Raw genomic sequence first — 17,460 nt, 5'->3', positions numbered from 1 at the left:
CAGCCTGTTTGGGGTTGCTGCGGACGGGCCTTTATTGGACATGACTTTACGTTACACCTCCCGACACCTCTCTCTAAAGCAGAACTATTATCTGGCTAAAGATGTGTATGATTGTTGTGGCAATGCTGGCATACTGAGGCCTAAGTGATATGTACATTGCAGCTCAGGACAAAGCTATGTTTCTTCTTCGTCTTCCATCACTTCGGTTCTAAACAGCCAACGGAAGATTACAAGGCTTTATCATACTGGTGTCGACCTTGGTAATTTAATAACGCTGCCTTGTCTGGAGCAGAATTCCTGCACTGCATCAAACCCAAACCCTCTGAATGCGGCATAATTTAATGCACGTTATGCGAAAAAAAAAAGCTTCGCTTTTGTCGGATATCATCCTGGACAAAGGTCTGGATTTACTGTTTCTCACTGAAACTTGGCACAAACAGGATGACGGCCTGCTTTTTAACCAACTGACTCCAGCAGGTTTTGGACACTTTGACTTCCCACAGCCTTCTCGCAGAGATGGGGGTACTATTGTGGTTTATAATCTGCAATGCAAATTATGCCCTGTGTCTGTACCTCAGTTTACATCTTTTGAATGCCTCGTACTCAGTGTAACTGCTACTCATTCTACTGCTATTGCTACAATCTACAGACCTCCAAAATCAAATGCAGAATTTCTGTCAGAATTTGCTGATCTGCTGACAATGCTGTCCATTAAGTTTGAGAGAATTCTGATTCTTGGTGATCTTAACATACATGTTGATCAGAATTACTGTGCTCTGGCCAAGGACTTTTTATCTCTGCTGGACTGTTTTAACTTTACATAATTTGTGAATGTTCCTACACATTGCAAAGGTCACACACTTGATTTAGTTATGCCAAATTATGCTTTTGTGTCAAATCTCTCTACTGTAGATGGTGGTCTCTCTGATCATCCTTTTTTAATTTAGAGGTATCAGATTATTTAAGGTCTGTTGCACGTACTGTCTCTTTCCGTAAATGGCAATCAATTGACCCTGTGGCTTTTGCTAATTCTATTAATGCATGCCTGGATTATTTGTCTTCTGTCCCTTCTGAGCATACAATTATTTACTTAATAATGCTTTTGCTGCCAATTTGGACATGTTTGCACCTATTAAAACACGCAATGTCTCTTTTGTACATACAGCTCCCTGGTATAATAACAATTTACGTTCAAAGAAGGTGGAATGTCGCAAACTGGAGTGTAAATGGCATGGTTCTGGCTTGGCAGTTTTTCATCAAGCTTGGAAAACCAGTTTGGGCCAATATAAAGCAGAAATAGACACTGCAAGGTCTTCATAGTTTTCTCAGATTATTGACAATAATCATAATAACCCTAGGCAGCTTTTTTATATTAACAGTCTATTGAAAGTAGATGGTACGAATACCCAAACTGCGTCAGTTCAGACGTGCAATGATTTTCTTAAATTCTTCAGTTTAAAAATTGATAATGTTCACAAAGCTATTCTTAGTTCTTTTATACCTCATGTTTCTACAGTTAATCTGCCGAGTTTTTCCTGTACACGTTTCTCTAATTTTTTCTTAGTCACCTTTGAGTCTCTTTGTGCACAGGTATCTAGTATGAAAGCTTCCACTTGCATACTTGATCCCCTGCCTTCTACTTTATTTAAATCCTGTTTTGGTTACTTGTGCCCTGTTGTTCTTACTATAATAAATGAATCCTTGGGTGCTGGTGTATAAGAGACAAGACAGTACACAGAAATCCACAAATAAGGGTCTTTACTAAACAAAGGAGAATACATACACTCAAACACATAGAATATAACATTAAGAACGGACAGGGAGTGAGTCCATAATATAGGGAGTGCTGATGAGGATGTCCAGGTGCAGGTGATGAGTGCTGATGGGGAGATGACGAGGGAAATGAGTGCAGGTGTGGAAACAGGAGGATCATGGGAGATGGAGTTCAGGAGACGAGTGAACTGGTGTTGTGCCAACAGCACTTAAAACTGCTGCTGTCACTCCCATATTAAAAAAGCCAAATAGTGATTCGAACAATCTCAGTAACTTTCATCCAATTTCTCATCCTCCATTTATTGCTAAAATTTTAGAGGGTGTTGGTTTGTTACACAACCATTTAACGGTCAACAATATGTTTGAGCCCCTTCAGTCTGGGTTTAGGAAACTGCATAGCACTGAAACAGCTTCAGTTGTTAATGATTCTGATTCTGATTCTGATTCTGGCGCTCTCTCGATTCTTATTTTACTCAATCTTAGTTCAGCCTTTGACACTGTTGACCACATGCTTTTACTAAATAGACTGGAAACTGTCTTTGGTGTATCTGGAACTTCCCTAGATTGGTTTAGGTCATATTTTACAGATCGTACTCAATTTGTTTTTATGGATGGTTTCAGATCTGATTTTTTGCCACCTGTTTGCCACCTGATGTCACCTGTTGGAGTTTGGGTTCCTTGCCGCACATTTGATATTCAACAGTGCTTTGATCTGCCTGCATTGACACTAATCTTTAAGAGCTGCTGTGCAGCCAAAAGTTCAATACCAGTTATCAATGTAAAGCTGATTTGACACAATCTGCATTGTAAAAAGCGCTATATAAATAAAGGTGACTTGACTTGACTTGATCCTGTTTGTACTGGTGTCCCACATGGCTTAGTTCTTGGTCTTCTGCTTTTCAGCATTTATATTTATCCTCTTGGTCAGCTATTAAGATCCCTTAACCTCAGCTATCACTTCTATGCTGATGATACTCAGATTTATATACATTCTCAACCTGGTCAATTTGTGGATGTCCCTCATCTTTCCAGCTGTATTTCTGAGATTAAGTTGTGGATGGCTAAAATTTTTTCTCTGTCTGAACAGCTCTAAAACTGAAGTTATGCTTCTTGGCTCTCCCCACCAACTGCAAAATGCTGCTTCAATACCGTGCTGTTAAATACCGTGCTCATCTATGAGAGAGAGAAAGAACTCTTTCCCCACTAAGAGTCAAACTAACCATGCAATTTTGTTATCGCCTCTTTATTCAACGCAGAAGACATCGATTGCAACTTCAGTACCATTGGACTGTATCCAAACGCTCTTCAAAAAGGCAGAGGCCTAATGCAAGTACCGTACGATATATTAAATTGCTGCTAGTTAGTTGAAATTGTGAAACTCTTTTGTAGTGGGGGTAGAATCACCCAAAAAGCCCCCAGTCTGAATCTAATTACCAGTGGGTAAAGATCCTCCCGAGAGCTAGTTGCTTTGACGTCTGATATTTCACCAGTGCTTCCTCGTCCTGTTGGAGAAACAGTGAAAAATCAAAGTGTATCTCACAGTGTTGTGCATGAGATAATCTATCTAAAAATTGTGGACACAAAAAGTATGAAACAAAAAATTGGATGGTTGTGAAAAGCTTGTGATTTTGATGAGTTTAGATTTGTGGCAGACAAAAGATGCATTTATTGATTAACTCTAAAATAAAATAGCTTGAGATATGTGTAACAGGGGGATATTCACCAGAGTAAACAGAAAAGCTGTTCTTAAAGGGATAGTTCACCAAAAAATGAAAATTCTGTCATCATTTACTCACCTTCAAATTGTTCCAAACTTATATGAGTTTCTTTGTTCTGCTGAACTCAAAAGAAGATATTTTGTAGAGAGTTTGTAACCAAACCATTTTTGGGCGCCATTGATTTCTATAGTATGAAAAAAATACACCACTACTAACAATGATGGTTTCCCACATTTTTAAAAATCTGTTTTTTTGTGTTCAGCAGAACAAAGAAATTGATACAAGTTTGGAACAACTTGAGGGTGAGTAAAATATGACAATTTTAATTTTGAGGTTGAATATTGAGGTTAAACAGTGATTCAAGCTCACATCTGAGATTTTAAACGGTGATAATGATGCAGTGAAATGTTATATTTCTGCTCAATTACAACACTGGACAATTTATGTCTATTACACTTTTGAGTCCATATTCGGTTTTAACTAAATGGGTTTCAACTCATCAACCTGTTAGTAGAGACTCCAAGACCAGAAATATATGGGTCAGATAAAGGAGTCCAGTGCTGGTGTGCCTCCAGGAACAGAGTTGGGAAACACTGGTCTACAGTACTGTGGTAACGCTACGTGAAAGTTGCCCGATAAATGTTTAAAGCAACTGCTTAGGAAAGCATCTGGTTGTATGTTTTAGCTGGGGATGTTTTGCTGCACTGGCATTTCATTTGGAGCAGGATTGGACACTCCTGATCTAAAAGCACTAGGACCAAAAGGAAGTGGTTTTTAACACTGTTCATGGAGCCCATTTTGCATGTCTCGCATCAATAGAGACTCTCAATAGAGTTAATTTAGTATTAGTATTATTAATATTACTGTTATTACTGTTGCTATTATTATTATTATGGATTTTACTTTCTCCGTCAACACAAAATATTATCATCACCATCCTTAGTATTAGTAGTACTACTGTTATTATTGTCATTATTATCAATGTTATCTATTATTATTATTGATATTACTATTGCCGCCAACACAACTTATCATCACCATCTTTAGTATCATTATTGTTATTATTATTACTGATATTACTGTTGTCATCATCTCAAAATATTATCATTATTATACATACAAATACTATTTACATACTTCTACTATTACCCATCTGTCATTTCTGCTAATTTTTCATTGATGTTACTGGATCATCATTGATCTGTCACTACTCACCATTAATCCTTTTGAAAACCAAAAAACCAAAAGCTGCCAGGACAAGCTCTGCTCCAATCAGAAATCCAATCACTGCTCCAGCAGGAGTCTCTGGCGAGCAGTCCCAGCATTTTCCATCTAAACAAATGCAAAAATGATGAAAAATAGTTTTAATTAAGGATATAAATTACAACTTAAAATTCTTTTTTATTCTAATATCAGGTGATATTTCTGCCTCTCGCTGTAACTGCTTTAATTACCCCATTTGTGTATAATTGGTTCTTTGAGGGATCTGTGGGACATCAAACAATCATAATCTGCTCTTTCATCCCCCTCCTTGATCACTACACTCTTCCTCATCTGGAAGGATCCATCATGGTTTGGTCTGACTCCTGTGGATTCAATCTCATCTTCATGCAGAGATGTGTTATTTTTCCTAATGTTCATCTTCACGTCTTTGTGGTAGAAGCCAGTGACCATACAGGTGAGTTTCAGCCTGGTTTTGTACGTAATATACCTTTTTGCAAACACATGAACATCTGGAGGAGCTGAAAACACAGGAAGTTTCAGTTTCATCTCTATAACATCTGCTAATAAACTACAAATACATTCACTAACAGGCGTTTCTGAGCTTCTCGTCTCTATATTTTCTGAATTTGTTTAGCCAGTCCAAACACGTTGTCTCCAGGTATCCTTTGGAGTTTTGGTTTAGTTTGGGTTTAGAATCCCATCTTCTTTTGGTTTTTTGAGCTGCAACAACTGGAGCGACCCATTTAGACTCTTTAATATCAAAGGATAAGAAGTCCTTTCCATCATAGCCGTACTCATCGACTTTAATAAACTTCACTTCATCTCCCTCCTGCTCAACTTCACAACCGTGTCTCCACTGAAGAACATGAAGATCTGAAATGGACACAAATCAACATTTTTGTGACATGGTAATAAAAATCATATAGAGGTTAAAGAGTATGAATGTTTCTCACCTGAATCATTGTGTCTCATCCGGCTCATCAGAGTATTGACGCTCAAATTAAACCACTGTTCTTTTCTCTTTCTGGACTGAGTGCCTCTTTCCCAGTAATCTTCCTGCATTTTCTCTTTCATCCACTGTTGTTTGGGAATCTTTCTCTTTTTTTTCTTTATTTTCTTTACTATTGTAATAGTCGATCTGTGTGTCGTCCAGCAGACCCATAGCACTGAATTCATAGATGCCCGGCAGATCCACAGGTTTAGAAAAGCCTGTGTAAATGTAATACAGCGAGTGTTTCTCTGCAATGAAGAGGAATAAATTATGCATGAAATAACCGTTCACTGAAGTGTAAATGTGATGAAAGAGCTAAGTTCCAGGAAGAGGAAGCAGTTAAAACATGAGGTGGGTAAAGCACATAAAACACAGTGAAGATATTCCAGCTACAGAAAGATGCATGGGTATCACTTCAGTATGGGGAAAACATATTCACTATTAACTATGAGTATGACTTTTGCCTCAGTTAACTAATTTATTTAATTTAATATGTTCTTGTAGCCTATGTTCTTGTTCTTTAATATGTTCTATGCCTATTAATAAACAGCAAATATCATATTAATATGCAAGCTAATAAAAAAATAATTAAAAAGTGTTAACGAAATGTTATTCTTTTGATAAAGTAATTTGAGGCTGCTGAAACAGCCTGCTGAGCCTGTAATACCACGCTGACGTCAATCACATATGATTAATAATAATGATCGCAATATTATTCTGTTATTCTGGATAGTTCGCTTTGTTTAGTTAACAAAACTCGTATAGTTATATGAGTATATAAATATACAAAATATTTAATGCACAATGTCCGTTACACAGCCGTTTTAGATCAAGAAGCATTTTACTTTCATTTTTGTTCTCTGATAAACTCAATAAAAGTGAATAATTTACCTGCTTGAGCTGAACGCAAAGTCCCATTAAGAAGAAAAACACAAAACAGAGCGATTCTGCCGAAACCCGTGCCCATAGTCCAAAAGACTTATGTGAATTTTACTGATGTTTATAAACAGTTCCTTCTTCAACAACAGTAAAGCAACAACCGCCAACAGCAGAATAACGTTTTAACTAGGGTGCGAGTTTTTTTGGGGAGGTCTGAGCCCCATAATGAAAGTTTGATCCTCCCTAAAGGACAACAAAATAAGATGTTGGGAGGGGGTCAAAGAAAGTAGTCAACACGTAATTTGCAATAAACAAATAGCGGCATTACATTTACAGCAGATTTGTTCGTTATCATATTTATAGTCATTTTCTTTTACGCGTGTAGTTTGCATTGTTGAGCATTATAACCAATCATACACGTTTTTGTTGAGTTTAGGAATGCAATGTCCAATCGGAGGCGTTGTGATTAGTCACCTCTTATATTTAATGTATTCTAATTTTTTTTTTTTAATGCAAAAATATACACAGTTTTGTACATGCATAAGTAGAAGACAAATTAACATACATACGAATATGAAAGTGAAAGTAAATTAGGTCATTCCAGGGTAACATTTCAACAATTTAATGAACAAAAAGCTTCATTGATCTTTCTTGCTTTTTTTGTTCTAAATTTTGTCTAATGTGTTACCATATTGGTTAATCTCTATTTTTAAAATGTTCAATTCAATTTTTCACATGAATGCGATATTTTCCAAGTAAAATAAAAAGTTGAATAAGGAAGCACGTCATACTTTTGGAATCAACATTGCCCTGTAGAAAAAAAATAGAGATTTAGAGAAAATGATAAACATAGATAATTTTGTACAAATTAAGCAACAATTATTAGCCTTAAAAGCTGAATACGAGAAACTTTGCACACTAAAAGCTCAAAGCATATTAAGATTGAAACAAAACTTTTATGATCAGGGTGAGAAACCCAGTAAATCTCTAATTTCTGTGTCTAATTCAAGCAACTTTTGTTTATCTTTATTAAATTTGGAACTAGTATAACTAATCATTTGGCCCCTAATAAATGCCTTAAAGACTTGCCATCTAATGGCTGTCGAAGTTTGATCTGTATTTATTGTAAAATACAGGTGTATTTGTTCACCAGCAAATTTGATGAATTCAGAGTTCTGCTGCCATCTAGGGGGAATTTTATTTGCTTGAGATTCTATATAAAGTAATGAGATGGGAGAATGATCAGACAGATCCACACTATCATCCATACAACTTTCAATATCAGGCAATAAAGAAACATAAATCAATAAACTATCTATATGAGAGGAGGTTTTAGAAGAGAAATGTGAATATTCCCTTTTTAAATGATTTAATGTTCTCAAAGGGTCACACAGATTCAAATCTTTCATAGCCTGTTGGATTTTCTTTCTACCTTGAGAATAAAAGCTATCTAATCCTGAAGAGCAGTCAATTAGTAAATATTAACAAAGCAGCTGTGAAAATAAATCTGCATTGTTTATCCTTTTGATTTTTCATTCAAAAAATTAAACAAATTTTAACCTTTCATCGAAGTATAACAATTGAAAATAGGGGAAAAAGCTCATTATGAAATACATGATTTTCTCTAGTTCACGTTGGCCAATTACTGCAACCTCCTTTTGCCAAGATAACAGCTCTGAGTCTTCTTCTATAATGCCTGATGAGTTTGGAGAACACCTGAGGAGAGATCAGAAACCATTTCTTCATGCAGAATCTCTCCAGATCCTTCAGATTCCAGCTCCATGTTGGTGCTTCTTCTCTTCAGTTCACTCCACTCATTTTCTTTAGGGTTCAGGTCAGGGATGGTCATGGCAGAAGCTTCATTTTGTGCTCAGTGATGCATTTTTTGTGTTTGTTTTGGATCATTGTCCTGATGGAAGATCCAATCATGACCCATTATAAGATTTCTAGCAGAAGCGGTCAGGTTTTGATTTTTTATCTGTTAGTATTTGATAGAATCCATGATACCATGTATCTGAACAAGATGTCCATGACCTCCAGCAGAAAAATAGGCACACAACATTAAAGATCCAGCAGTATATTTAACCATGGGCATGGGGTACTTTTTATCCATGTGTGCACCAAACCCATCTGGTGGGTTTGCTGCCAAAAAGCTCTTCTTTTAATTTCATCTGACCATAGAAGCTGGTCTCGTTTAAAGTTCCAGTCTTGTCTGAAAACTGAATATGCTGGAGATTTTTTCTGGATGAGAGCAGAGGATTTTTCTTGAAACCTTCCCGAACATCTTATGGGGATGTAGGTGCTGTTTGATAATTTCTTTGGGCTTTCTGAGATTCAAGACTCAAATAATCTCTGCAATTCTCCAGCTGTGATCCTTGGAGAGTCTTTGTCCACTCAAACTCTCATCCTCACCGCGCATTAGGACGATTTAGACACACGTCCTCTTCTAGGCAGATTTGTAACATCTTTAGTTGATTGGGACTTCTTAATTATTGCCCTGATAGTGGAAATGGGGATTTTCAAAGCTTTAGCTATTTTCTTACAGCCACTTTCTATTTTGTGAAGCTCAACAATCTTTTGCTGCACATCAGAACTATATTCTTTGGTTTTTCTCATTGTGATGAATGATTAAGGGAATTTGGCCTTTGTGTTTCCTCATGTTTATACTCCTGTGGAACAGGAAGTCATGGCTGGACAATTTCATGTTCATGATCACCCTGGTGTGCTAAAAACATGTAAATATGAATAGGAATATACTTCAGAGATATTTTACTCATAAAAAAATTCTAGGGGTGTTAATAATTGTGGCCAATGTGTATTGGAGAAAAACATTTATTTCATAATGTGATTTATTACCTATATTACTTCAATGAAAGGTTAGAATTTTGTTAATTCTTTGACTGAAAGATCAAAAGTATAAACAATGCAGATTTATTTTCACACCCGCCTTTGCTCATATTTACTGAGGGTGCCAATACTTGTTGTATTGGCACTTGTAGGAGCCATTTTAATGCAATGTATGTTTTGTCCATTGGCTGTCACTCTAATATGGCTGTATATTTAGAGCACTGGGTTAATGAGACAACAGGTGTGTTTGGTGGCAGGGAGGCAAACAGTTTTTGACCATGCTAAGACATATACATCGCTTTTACCGTGCTTACATGTTGATTATGGATGAAGAGTTTGTTCTGTCTGCAAGGTATGAACTTTATACTTGTGAATTATGAACAGTATAAGAAAAAGAGATCACAGTAAGCAAAACAAAGAGACAGTTTGCTTTTTAACATCTGCGTGTATGGACTTTACTGACACAAGTATTTACCTTGTTTATTTCTGCCACTGACACCAGCGGCTTAAAGGAAGGCTGTAATACTTGTGGCATAACTGACATGATCCATGATATCATGATATTTTTAGTGATACTTTCCAAATGTTTCGTTAGCATGTTGCTAATGTACTGTTAAATGTGGTTAAAGTTATCATCGTTTCTTACTGCATTCACGGACACCAGAGCCATGTCGTTATTTTCATTTTTAAACACTTGCAGTCTGTATAATTCATAAACACAACTTCATTCTTTATAAATCTCTCTAACAGTGTGTAATATTAGCTTTAGTCACGGAGCATAGCCTCAAACTCACACAGAATCAAATGTAAACATCCAAATAAATACTATACTCACATGATATGATGTATGCATGATGAACACTTTGTAAAAATCCATTTTGAGGGTTATATTAGCTGTGTGAACTTTGTTTATGCAATGTTTAAGGCAATCGCGAGCTCCGTGGGTGGGGAGTGCGAAAATTTAAAGGGGCAGCAGCCTAAAGCGGCGCATATTTAATGATGCCCCAAAATAGGCAGTTAAAAAAATGAATTAAAAAAAAATCTATGGGGTATTTTGAGCTGAAACTTCACACATTCAGGGGACACCTTAGACTTATATTACATCTTGTGAAAAAGCGTTCTAGGGCACCTTTAACAACAAAACTGGTTGCAGAAAATGAAAGAGGATGTTTTATCCAATAACAAAATGGAACAGCATAGAGTAATTTATTGATTTTAAAAACAACAACATGTTTAAATAAACGTATTAAATAATTACAATTAAAGATAATTTTCATGATTAGCAAACTCTCCGGTCAAGTAATAGAGGTAAGTAGTTTGTCTAATGGTTTTATTTATCATTCTTAAAATGTTCTCAGGTAAGACATTAGTAGTGAGTATTCATCAGATTGCTCAGTTTTCAAAATCAAATGAGTGCAAAACCTTTTCAAGTTCAAGTGATTAGCAGACATTCATGACAATAAGATACAAAACCAGATACATGAAAAGCCGTACCGTCCTTTAAAACCCTGAGTGAAACTGTACAAAATATTTTTGCATTTTTTTTAAAGGTGAAAGCAGTACAACACAGACTAAACTAGTGTAATGTATGAATAAATGGATCCCACAATAAATAACAGACAGACATTCATTAAACCATTAATCCATTCCCTGCATAAATATATAAATAAAAGAAAACTAATATACAAAAATCAGTAACATTAAGGAGAATATGGGATATAGTATCTCATGTTTATAGAGAATACAGGATCATTATTTTATCATTGCAAATATGTCAGTCTGACTCTTTAGAGGTAGAAATAGGGAAGTATGGAAAAACAGCTCTTTCCCAAAAAAAACCTTTTTAGGCACATCAATCGTTTGACCAAAATGCTTCAAAACATTGACATTATATGACATGAGACAGAATGAAAGAGAGAGGATATAATTCAACTATTTTCAAGCAACCCCTCCAAATAGTGTTTGTCAGAAGTATTCAAAAAATACCACAAATCTTCATTATGAATCTTCCTCTGACTCTGTAACAGGGGGCATCTTGTTGTAGAGATTAATCGATCTTCTAACAGTCTGCACCTGGAGTCCTAATAAAACACACTGACATTAATGAACAAAAGATAGTAACAAAGTGGAGAAAACAATCCAATGCAGTACAATTCTCAAACATAATATTTCATACACATGTAATAAATCTGAATAAATAACTACATAAGAGTTATGAAAAAATATATATAATCTATACTATATATTTGAGTGATTGGATATTAGTACCTTCTTCCAGAGGAACTTCAGCACAATGGTCATTTGGTTATTGTACGTTTTTATTTGAATCTAAACAGCATGAGAGATATATTATTGTTTAAATTTTGTTTTCACTGTAAATTGATTGTAGTGTAAAAATAACAGTTATTAAAAAGATATAAACATTTTAGTTAGAATAATATGAAATTCTCATGAGGAGGACAGAACACCATAGAAATTTCAGAATTAAGGTATGACCATCAGACCATGAAATGCTCAGTGGGTCAGCAGGGTCACAACGAGCGGGTAATTTTGATATTTCTGTGTCGCATCATTCTCATGGGCATTTCATCATTTTGTCAGTATCAGTTAAATCTCTATTTTGGCCCATTTTACCTGTAGAAAAGAAACTGAATTATTACTCATTTACAACACAAAACCAAAAACAAGAATGTGTGGATAATCATTAATCATTTGTCACTACTCACCATTCATCTTTTTCTGCACAAAGATGTAAACCACTAAAGATGCCAGCGCAAGCACAACTATAATCACAAATCCAATCATGAATACGTCAGTCTTTGGAGGGCAGTCCCAGCAAAATTTATCTAATCAAATGCATAAAGATAAATTAATTAATTAATTAAGGATACCACAAACAAAAAAAGGGGGAAAATGGAAGTTCACAATTGTTATATTCAAGTGATATATCTGTCTCTCTGTGTAACTGCTTTAATTACCCCATGTGACAATGATTGGTTCTTTGATGCTCTTGTGGGTCACAAAACAATCATATTCATCTTCTTCCTCCTCCTTGATCTCCACACTCTTCCTCATCTGGAAGGATCCATCATGGTTTGTTCTGATTCCTGTGGATTCAGTCTCATCTTCAGGCAGAGATGTGTGATTTTTCCTCATAGTCACCATCACGTCTTTGGGGTAGAAGCCAGTGGTCATACAGGTGAGTTTCAGCTTGGTTTCATCTCTGATAGACCTTTTTGCAAATATATGAACATCTGGATAATCTGAAAACACAGGAATTAGTTCATCGGTAAGGGTGTACTCACACTAGGTATCCTGAACCATGCCCGAGTGCATTTGACCCCCAAAATCTGGTTTGTTTGACTAGTGCGATTGCTCCCACCTCTTCAGGCACGGTTCAATTGGGCTTGATTGGATTTTGTGTACACTACTGTCATCATTATGACAACTATTACATATATTACTACTTGGATAGTACACTTTTCAATTAATTTATATTAGGTGGCCTTAACTATCTTGTACTTACATCAAAAATAGGTAAGTACAATGCATTTTTTATGTCTTTTATCATCACAGAACGATGTTGTGAAGTTATTTTTTTTTTATTGTTTTTCCCTTGGTATGATAACTGCTCTTTTATTACCATTACTTTGTCTCCTGCTTCTGCTCTTTTCTGGATTTCTTATTCAAACTCTCAATATTCTTTGTACTCCCCTTACTTTAAGGGATAATGGTGTTTTTACTGAGTACATTGCCTGTTGAAATGTGTGAATAAAATTAAGCTCAGGTTTAGTTAAATAGTTAACCTCACTGGATGGTTTGGTTTTAGTTTTGGCTCCGTTCACACCGAACGTGTCTGGGGCATCTGATTTACATGTTAAGTCAATGTAAACGTGCGTCTAGATGTCCTGCGGTGCAAATCAAGCATCTAGCGCGGCATGAATCGGCCGTTGACACGCAAATTGAGCGTTCATCGCCTGACGCGCGAATTGAGCGTCTGATGCCCTAGATGCCTGAGTTCTTGAAATCTGAACTTTGGCGAGAATTTGCGGCGCGTTAACCAATCAGGAACTCTGCTTTGGTAGTAACATGGAGACCATAGTCGCTGTGTGTGGCCACCCTGAGCTCTATGATGTGTCATCATATTTTCATCGAGACAGGAATAAAAAGGACCTTGCCTGGAAGAGGATAAGCAAAGAAATCGGACAATCTGGTTAGTTGTAAAATGCTTTGCATGATTTTAGCCGTTGATACTCGCCCACCTTCTAGCTAGCAAAAGCCGGCCGGCATAACCGAGTTAAATTGCTGCTACTGGTTTCCAACTGATGAGATGATGTGTTTATTCAGAGGATCTGTGCAGAAAGAGATGAAAGCCCCTCCCATGATGCGAATTCGCATCGGAACACACTTTGTTTAGACGCACGAATAAAGCGAATTTGACACGTGTCTGAAGAGTCTGACTTCAAAATGTTCAAGCGTCCAACTAGATGCACCTGACGTGAATTTGACGCCCCAGACGCGTTCGGTGTGAACGCAGCATTAGAGCTTAGACAATGCCCCTAGCTAACGACACATGTCTTTCTGGAGTCGTAGGCCCTGTTTGGGCCTCCTTCAGAGTATGATGGCGCAAGTTTGTACTCCTCTTGCTTAAAGAGTAAAAAGTGTTTTTAATGAGTACACTGCTTGTTGGAATGTGTTGAGGTAGACTGCACAGTCTACCTCAAACTCGGATTCAATCAAAACGAGTTCCCATGTTTTGTGGGCTCTTGCATTATCAGCAATTGAGTAGCTTTTAGGTGTGTGGCCTTCACAGGCCACCCTGTAAGCGAATCCCCCACATCTGGGTTTCTTTTAGCAGATTAAGCATGTAGTTTTCACTTGGCCAGCCTTTGCGAGGCTGCAGTGATATATTCTACATTGTGTAGAATTAGTTCATGTTGCAAGATCTCTGGAAGCCTCCATGATTTTGTGCCTACAATATGGTCTACCTGTTAGGTTGAGCCCAGTACTCCCCTTGTCTAGAGGGCTGTTCTGCATAGTATTTGGCTCCCTAAGTCTGGTCAGTCTGGTCCCTGTTAAAGACAGGCCCCTAGGCTGGTTGTGCTCCCCTTGTTTGGGTCCCTTAAAAGTGCACAGCCTCCTCAGTACAAATAATCAAGCGCTGAGTAGATCCTAGGATTGAGCAGAGTTTTACTCCCCTCACTAGTAAGGGTGAAAACAATCACAAAGCTAGCTGGGACTCCTTCTTTATGTAAACAGACGTGACATAATGACACAAAGACGAAGGGATGCACGCTCAAATTGCTCAATCGCACTCGGTACAAGGCGACCATGCCCAGTGTGATTAGCCCTGATTTTCATCTCTTTAACAGCTAACAATAATCAAACTAACACATTCACTCACAGCCGTTTCTGAGCTCCTCGTCTCCATATTCTCTGAATTTGTTGAGCCAGTCCACACACTCTTTCTCCAGGTATCCTTTAATGTACTGGTTTAGGATCAGCTCATTGTCCCATTTTCTCTTGGTTGGTAGAGCTTCATCAACTGGAGCGACCCATTGAGACTCTTTATCATCAAAAGACAAGAAGTCCTCTCCATCATAACTGAACTCATAAATGCCTTTGGAAAAGTTTAATTTATTTCCTTGCTTCTTAATTTCACAACCAATTCTCCTCTGAAGAACATGGAGATCTGAAATGGAGAGAAAACAAAATGTTTGTGAGATACTAGAAATTTGAGTTGTAACGTGTTCACCCCAAATCATCACGGTACGGACATCACAGTTCAGTGTATGCAATCAGGTGATGAATACAGTCAGTAAGAGGCGATCCACACTACAGTCCAGAAGGGGGCGCTCGCAGTAATGGATTGCTGTTTGCTAACTGCCACAAGAAGTCAAGTCACTTTTATTTATATAGCGCTTTTTACAAAGCAGATTGTGTCAAAGCAGCTTTACAGTGATAACTGGTGAATAATTTTGGCTGCACGGTGCCTCGTAGAAAAAGAAACAATCTATGCACCAACCTAAAACAAGAATGGTGTGTTCAGATATTATGCAAAAGTTTGTTCGTATGTTATATGCACAAAATTCACAGAAAGGAAACTAGGACAACAGAAAGCAGCATCAGGTTCTTTATTTTACAAAAGCAAAATGTTTGTTTTGCTTTTATTGTGAGTATACACCAATAAAAATACAGTAATTTGCACTACTGTCAGTTCAAAATAAAAGAACCCTTGCATTGGGGATTAATTGCTTTTTCTGTTGTACTGAACTTGTATTGAACAGTAACCCCAAAACCGAGGTCCGTACCGAACTGTGACTTCTGTGCACCCTTAACCAATTCCAAAAGTCACAATTACAATTTTTATAATATAACTCCATGTTGAAAACAAGCTTTGATAGGAATCATCATGTGAATATGCACGATAAACTGTATGAATGTTCCTCACCTGATTCATTGTGTTTCATTCTGTCCATCAGATTTTTGAGACTCTGACGAAACCACCGTTCTTTGCTCTTTCTGGACTCAGTGCCTTTTTCCCAGTAATCCTCTTGCAGGTTCTCTTTCATCCATTTTTGTGTGGGAATCGTTCTCTGATCCTTGCTATTGTAAGAGTCGATCTGTGTGTCGTCCAGGAGACCAATAGCACTGAATTCATAGATGCCCGGCAGATCCACAGGTTTAGACAAGCCTGTGTAAATGTAATACAGCGAGTGTTTCTCTGCAATGAAGAGAAATAAAATATGCATTAAAGACCTATTAAGTTATAAAATTGGTTTTCTGAAGCAATCTTTTGAAAAATTAATTTGAAGCTGCTGAAAAATAATTCTGTTAAACCTGTAACCTGTCAAATTCTGATATCAACCACACAAAGCTTGTATATAGACTTAGTAAGTTAGTGTAGCGCCATGTTTATTTTTGACAGAATGAAAACGAGGCTGTGAGGAATTAAAGTAAAGGCACATCCTGATATTGCTGAGTTAGATGCGTTCATGGGTCAACATATTTTGTTGATCCTGGAACAACATTCTAGTCTGAAAATTTAGTCTTAACCCTATTCCTACCCCTTAACCCATAAGTTATCCCAAAAATCAGAGGGAAATGATAGATGAATAACACTGATGTAGAAGCACCAATTCATGATTTTAAGCCTAAACTTGACATAATCTGTAAACTTGTCCATTAAAATCTGATTGGTTGATTTGAATGTTGTTCCAGGATCAACAAAAATGTTGACCCAGGAACAGGTTGAACTTGCATAACCTGATATTGCTGAGTTCAACATGTTCCTGGGTCAACAATTTTGTTGGCTTAAAATCATGAATTGGTACTTCTATGTCAGTGTTATTCATCTGTCATTTCCCTCTGATTTTTGGGATAATTTATGGGTAGGGTTAGGTTTAGGGGTAGGAATAGGGTTAAGACTAAATTTTCAGACTAGAATATTGTTCCAGGATCAACAAAATATGTTGACTCGGGAACGCATAACTCAGCAATATATCAGATTATGCGAAATAAAGTGTGCGATTTGAACGGTGTGTTGAATGAAACATTGTTCAACATACTAAACAGGGGGAAAAAACCCACAAGTAGACAAAAAGTCAATACAAGTTATGAGATATCTTACGTCATCTGAGACATCTATTCAGTGTGAGCCATTGTAAACACTCATCCTCAATTTCATCCGTGTTAAACTCGATATGGCGTCTAACCTGACTAAAGTGACTAACCTACAATGTTAGCATAGATTTATAATCAAACATAAAATCTATCGATACGTTTTAGTTCAGAAAGCGTAACGTGTTACTTTCACTTTCGTTCTCTGATGATTGAGGTAAATTAATAACTTTACCTGCTTGATTTGACGGCAAAATCCCATCAAGAAGCAAAACACAAAGCAGAGCAAAGATTTTCGCGAAAACAACGACCATAATTGAAAATCCATGCGTGAAATCACTGATGTTTACATCGTGCCTTCTTCAGAAACCGAGCGCAGAAACTGCCAACATAAGAATGAAGTTTTAA

The 17,460-nt window shown here is 36.9% G+C and overlaps 1 protein-coding gene and 1 pseudogene across 10 annotated transcripts; both read right to left on the bottom strand.

Moving 5' to 3' along the window:
• Nucleotides 1-1,760: 1,760 nt before the first annotated feature.
• Nucleotides 1,761-6,729, bottom strand: LOC137017103 (H-2 class I histocompatibility antigen, Q10 alpha chain-like; annotated as a pseudogene).
• A 3,903-nt stretch (nucleotides 6,730-10,632) lies between these two features.
• Nucleotides 10,633-17,460, bottom strand: LOC137017105 (major histocompatibility complex class I-related gene protein-like). 10 transcript variants are annotated; one of them, XR_010894556.1, is made up of 7 exons: nucleotides 17,288-17,460; nucleotides 15,884-16,156; nucleotides 14,837-15,124; nucleotides 12,411-12,695; nucleotides 12,159-12,278; nucleotides 11,701-12,066; nucleotides 10,633-11,526 (listed from the first exon to the last, which is right to left on the bottom strand). XR_010894556.1 is itself a non-coding variant. In XM_067381067.1 (7 exons), the coding sequence occupies exons 1-6, from the start codon at nucleotides 17,364-17,366 to the stop codon at nucleotides 11,738-11,740; spliced, it is 1,068 nt and encodes a 355-aa protein (XP_067237168.1). In that variant the 5' UTR covers nucleotides 17,367-17,460; the 3' UTR covers nucleotides 10,633-11,526; nucleotides 11,701-11,737. The 10 variants fall into 10 exon arrangements, 8 of the variants coding, with proteins under 8 accessions (XP_067237168.1, XP_067237167.1, XP_067237165.1 ...); XM_067381067.1 differs by having other exon boundaries at nucleotides 11,701-11,760; XM_067381066.1 differs by having other exon boundaries at nucleotides 10,633-11,513; nucleotides 11,701-11,760.

The sequence above is a fragment of the Chanodichthys erythropterus genome, chromosome 3 (assembly GCF_024489055.1).
Source record: "Chanodichthys erythropterus isolate Z2021 chromosome 3, ASM2448905v1, whole genome shotgun sequence".
NCBI classification, from domain to species: Eukaryota; Metazoa; Chordata; class Actinopteri; order Cypriniformes; family Xenocyprididae; genus Chanodichthys; species Chanodichthys erythropterus.
The sequence above is the reverse complement of the archived record's forward strand: the minus strand, read 5'-3'. Positions and strand labels throughout refer to the sequence as shown.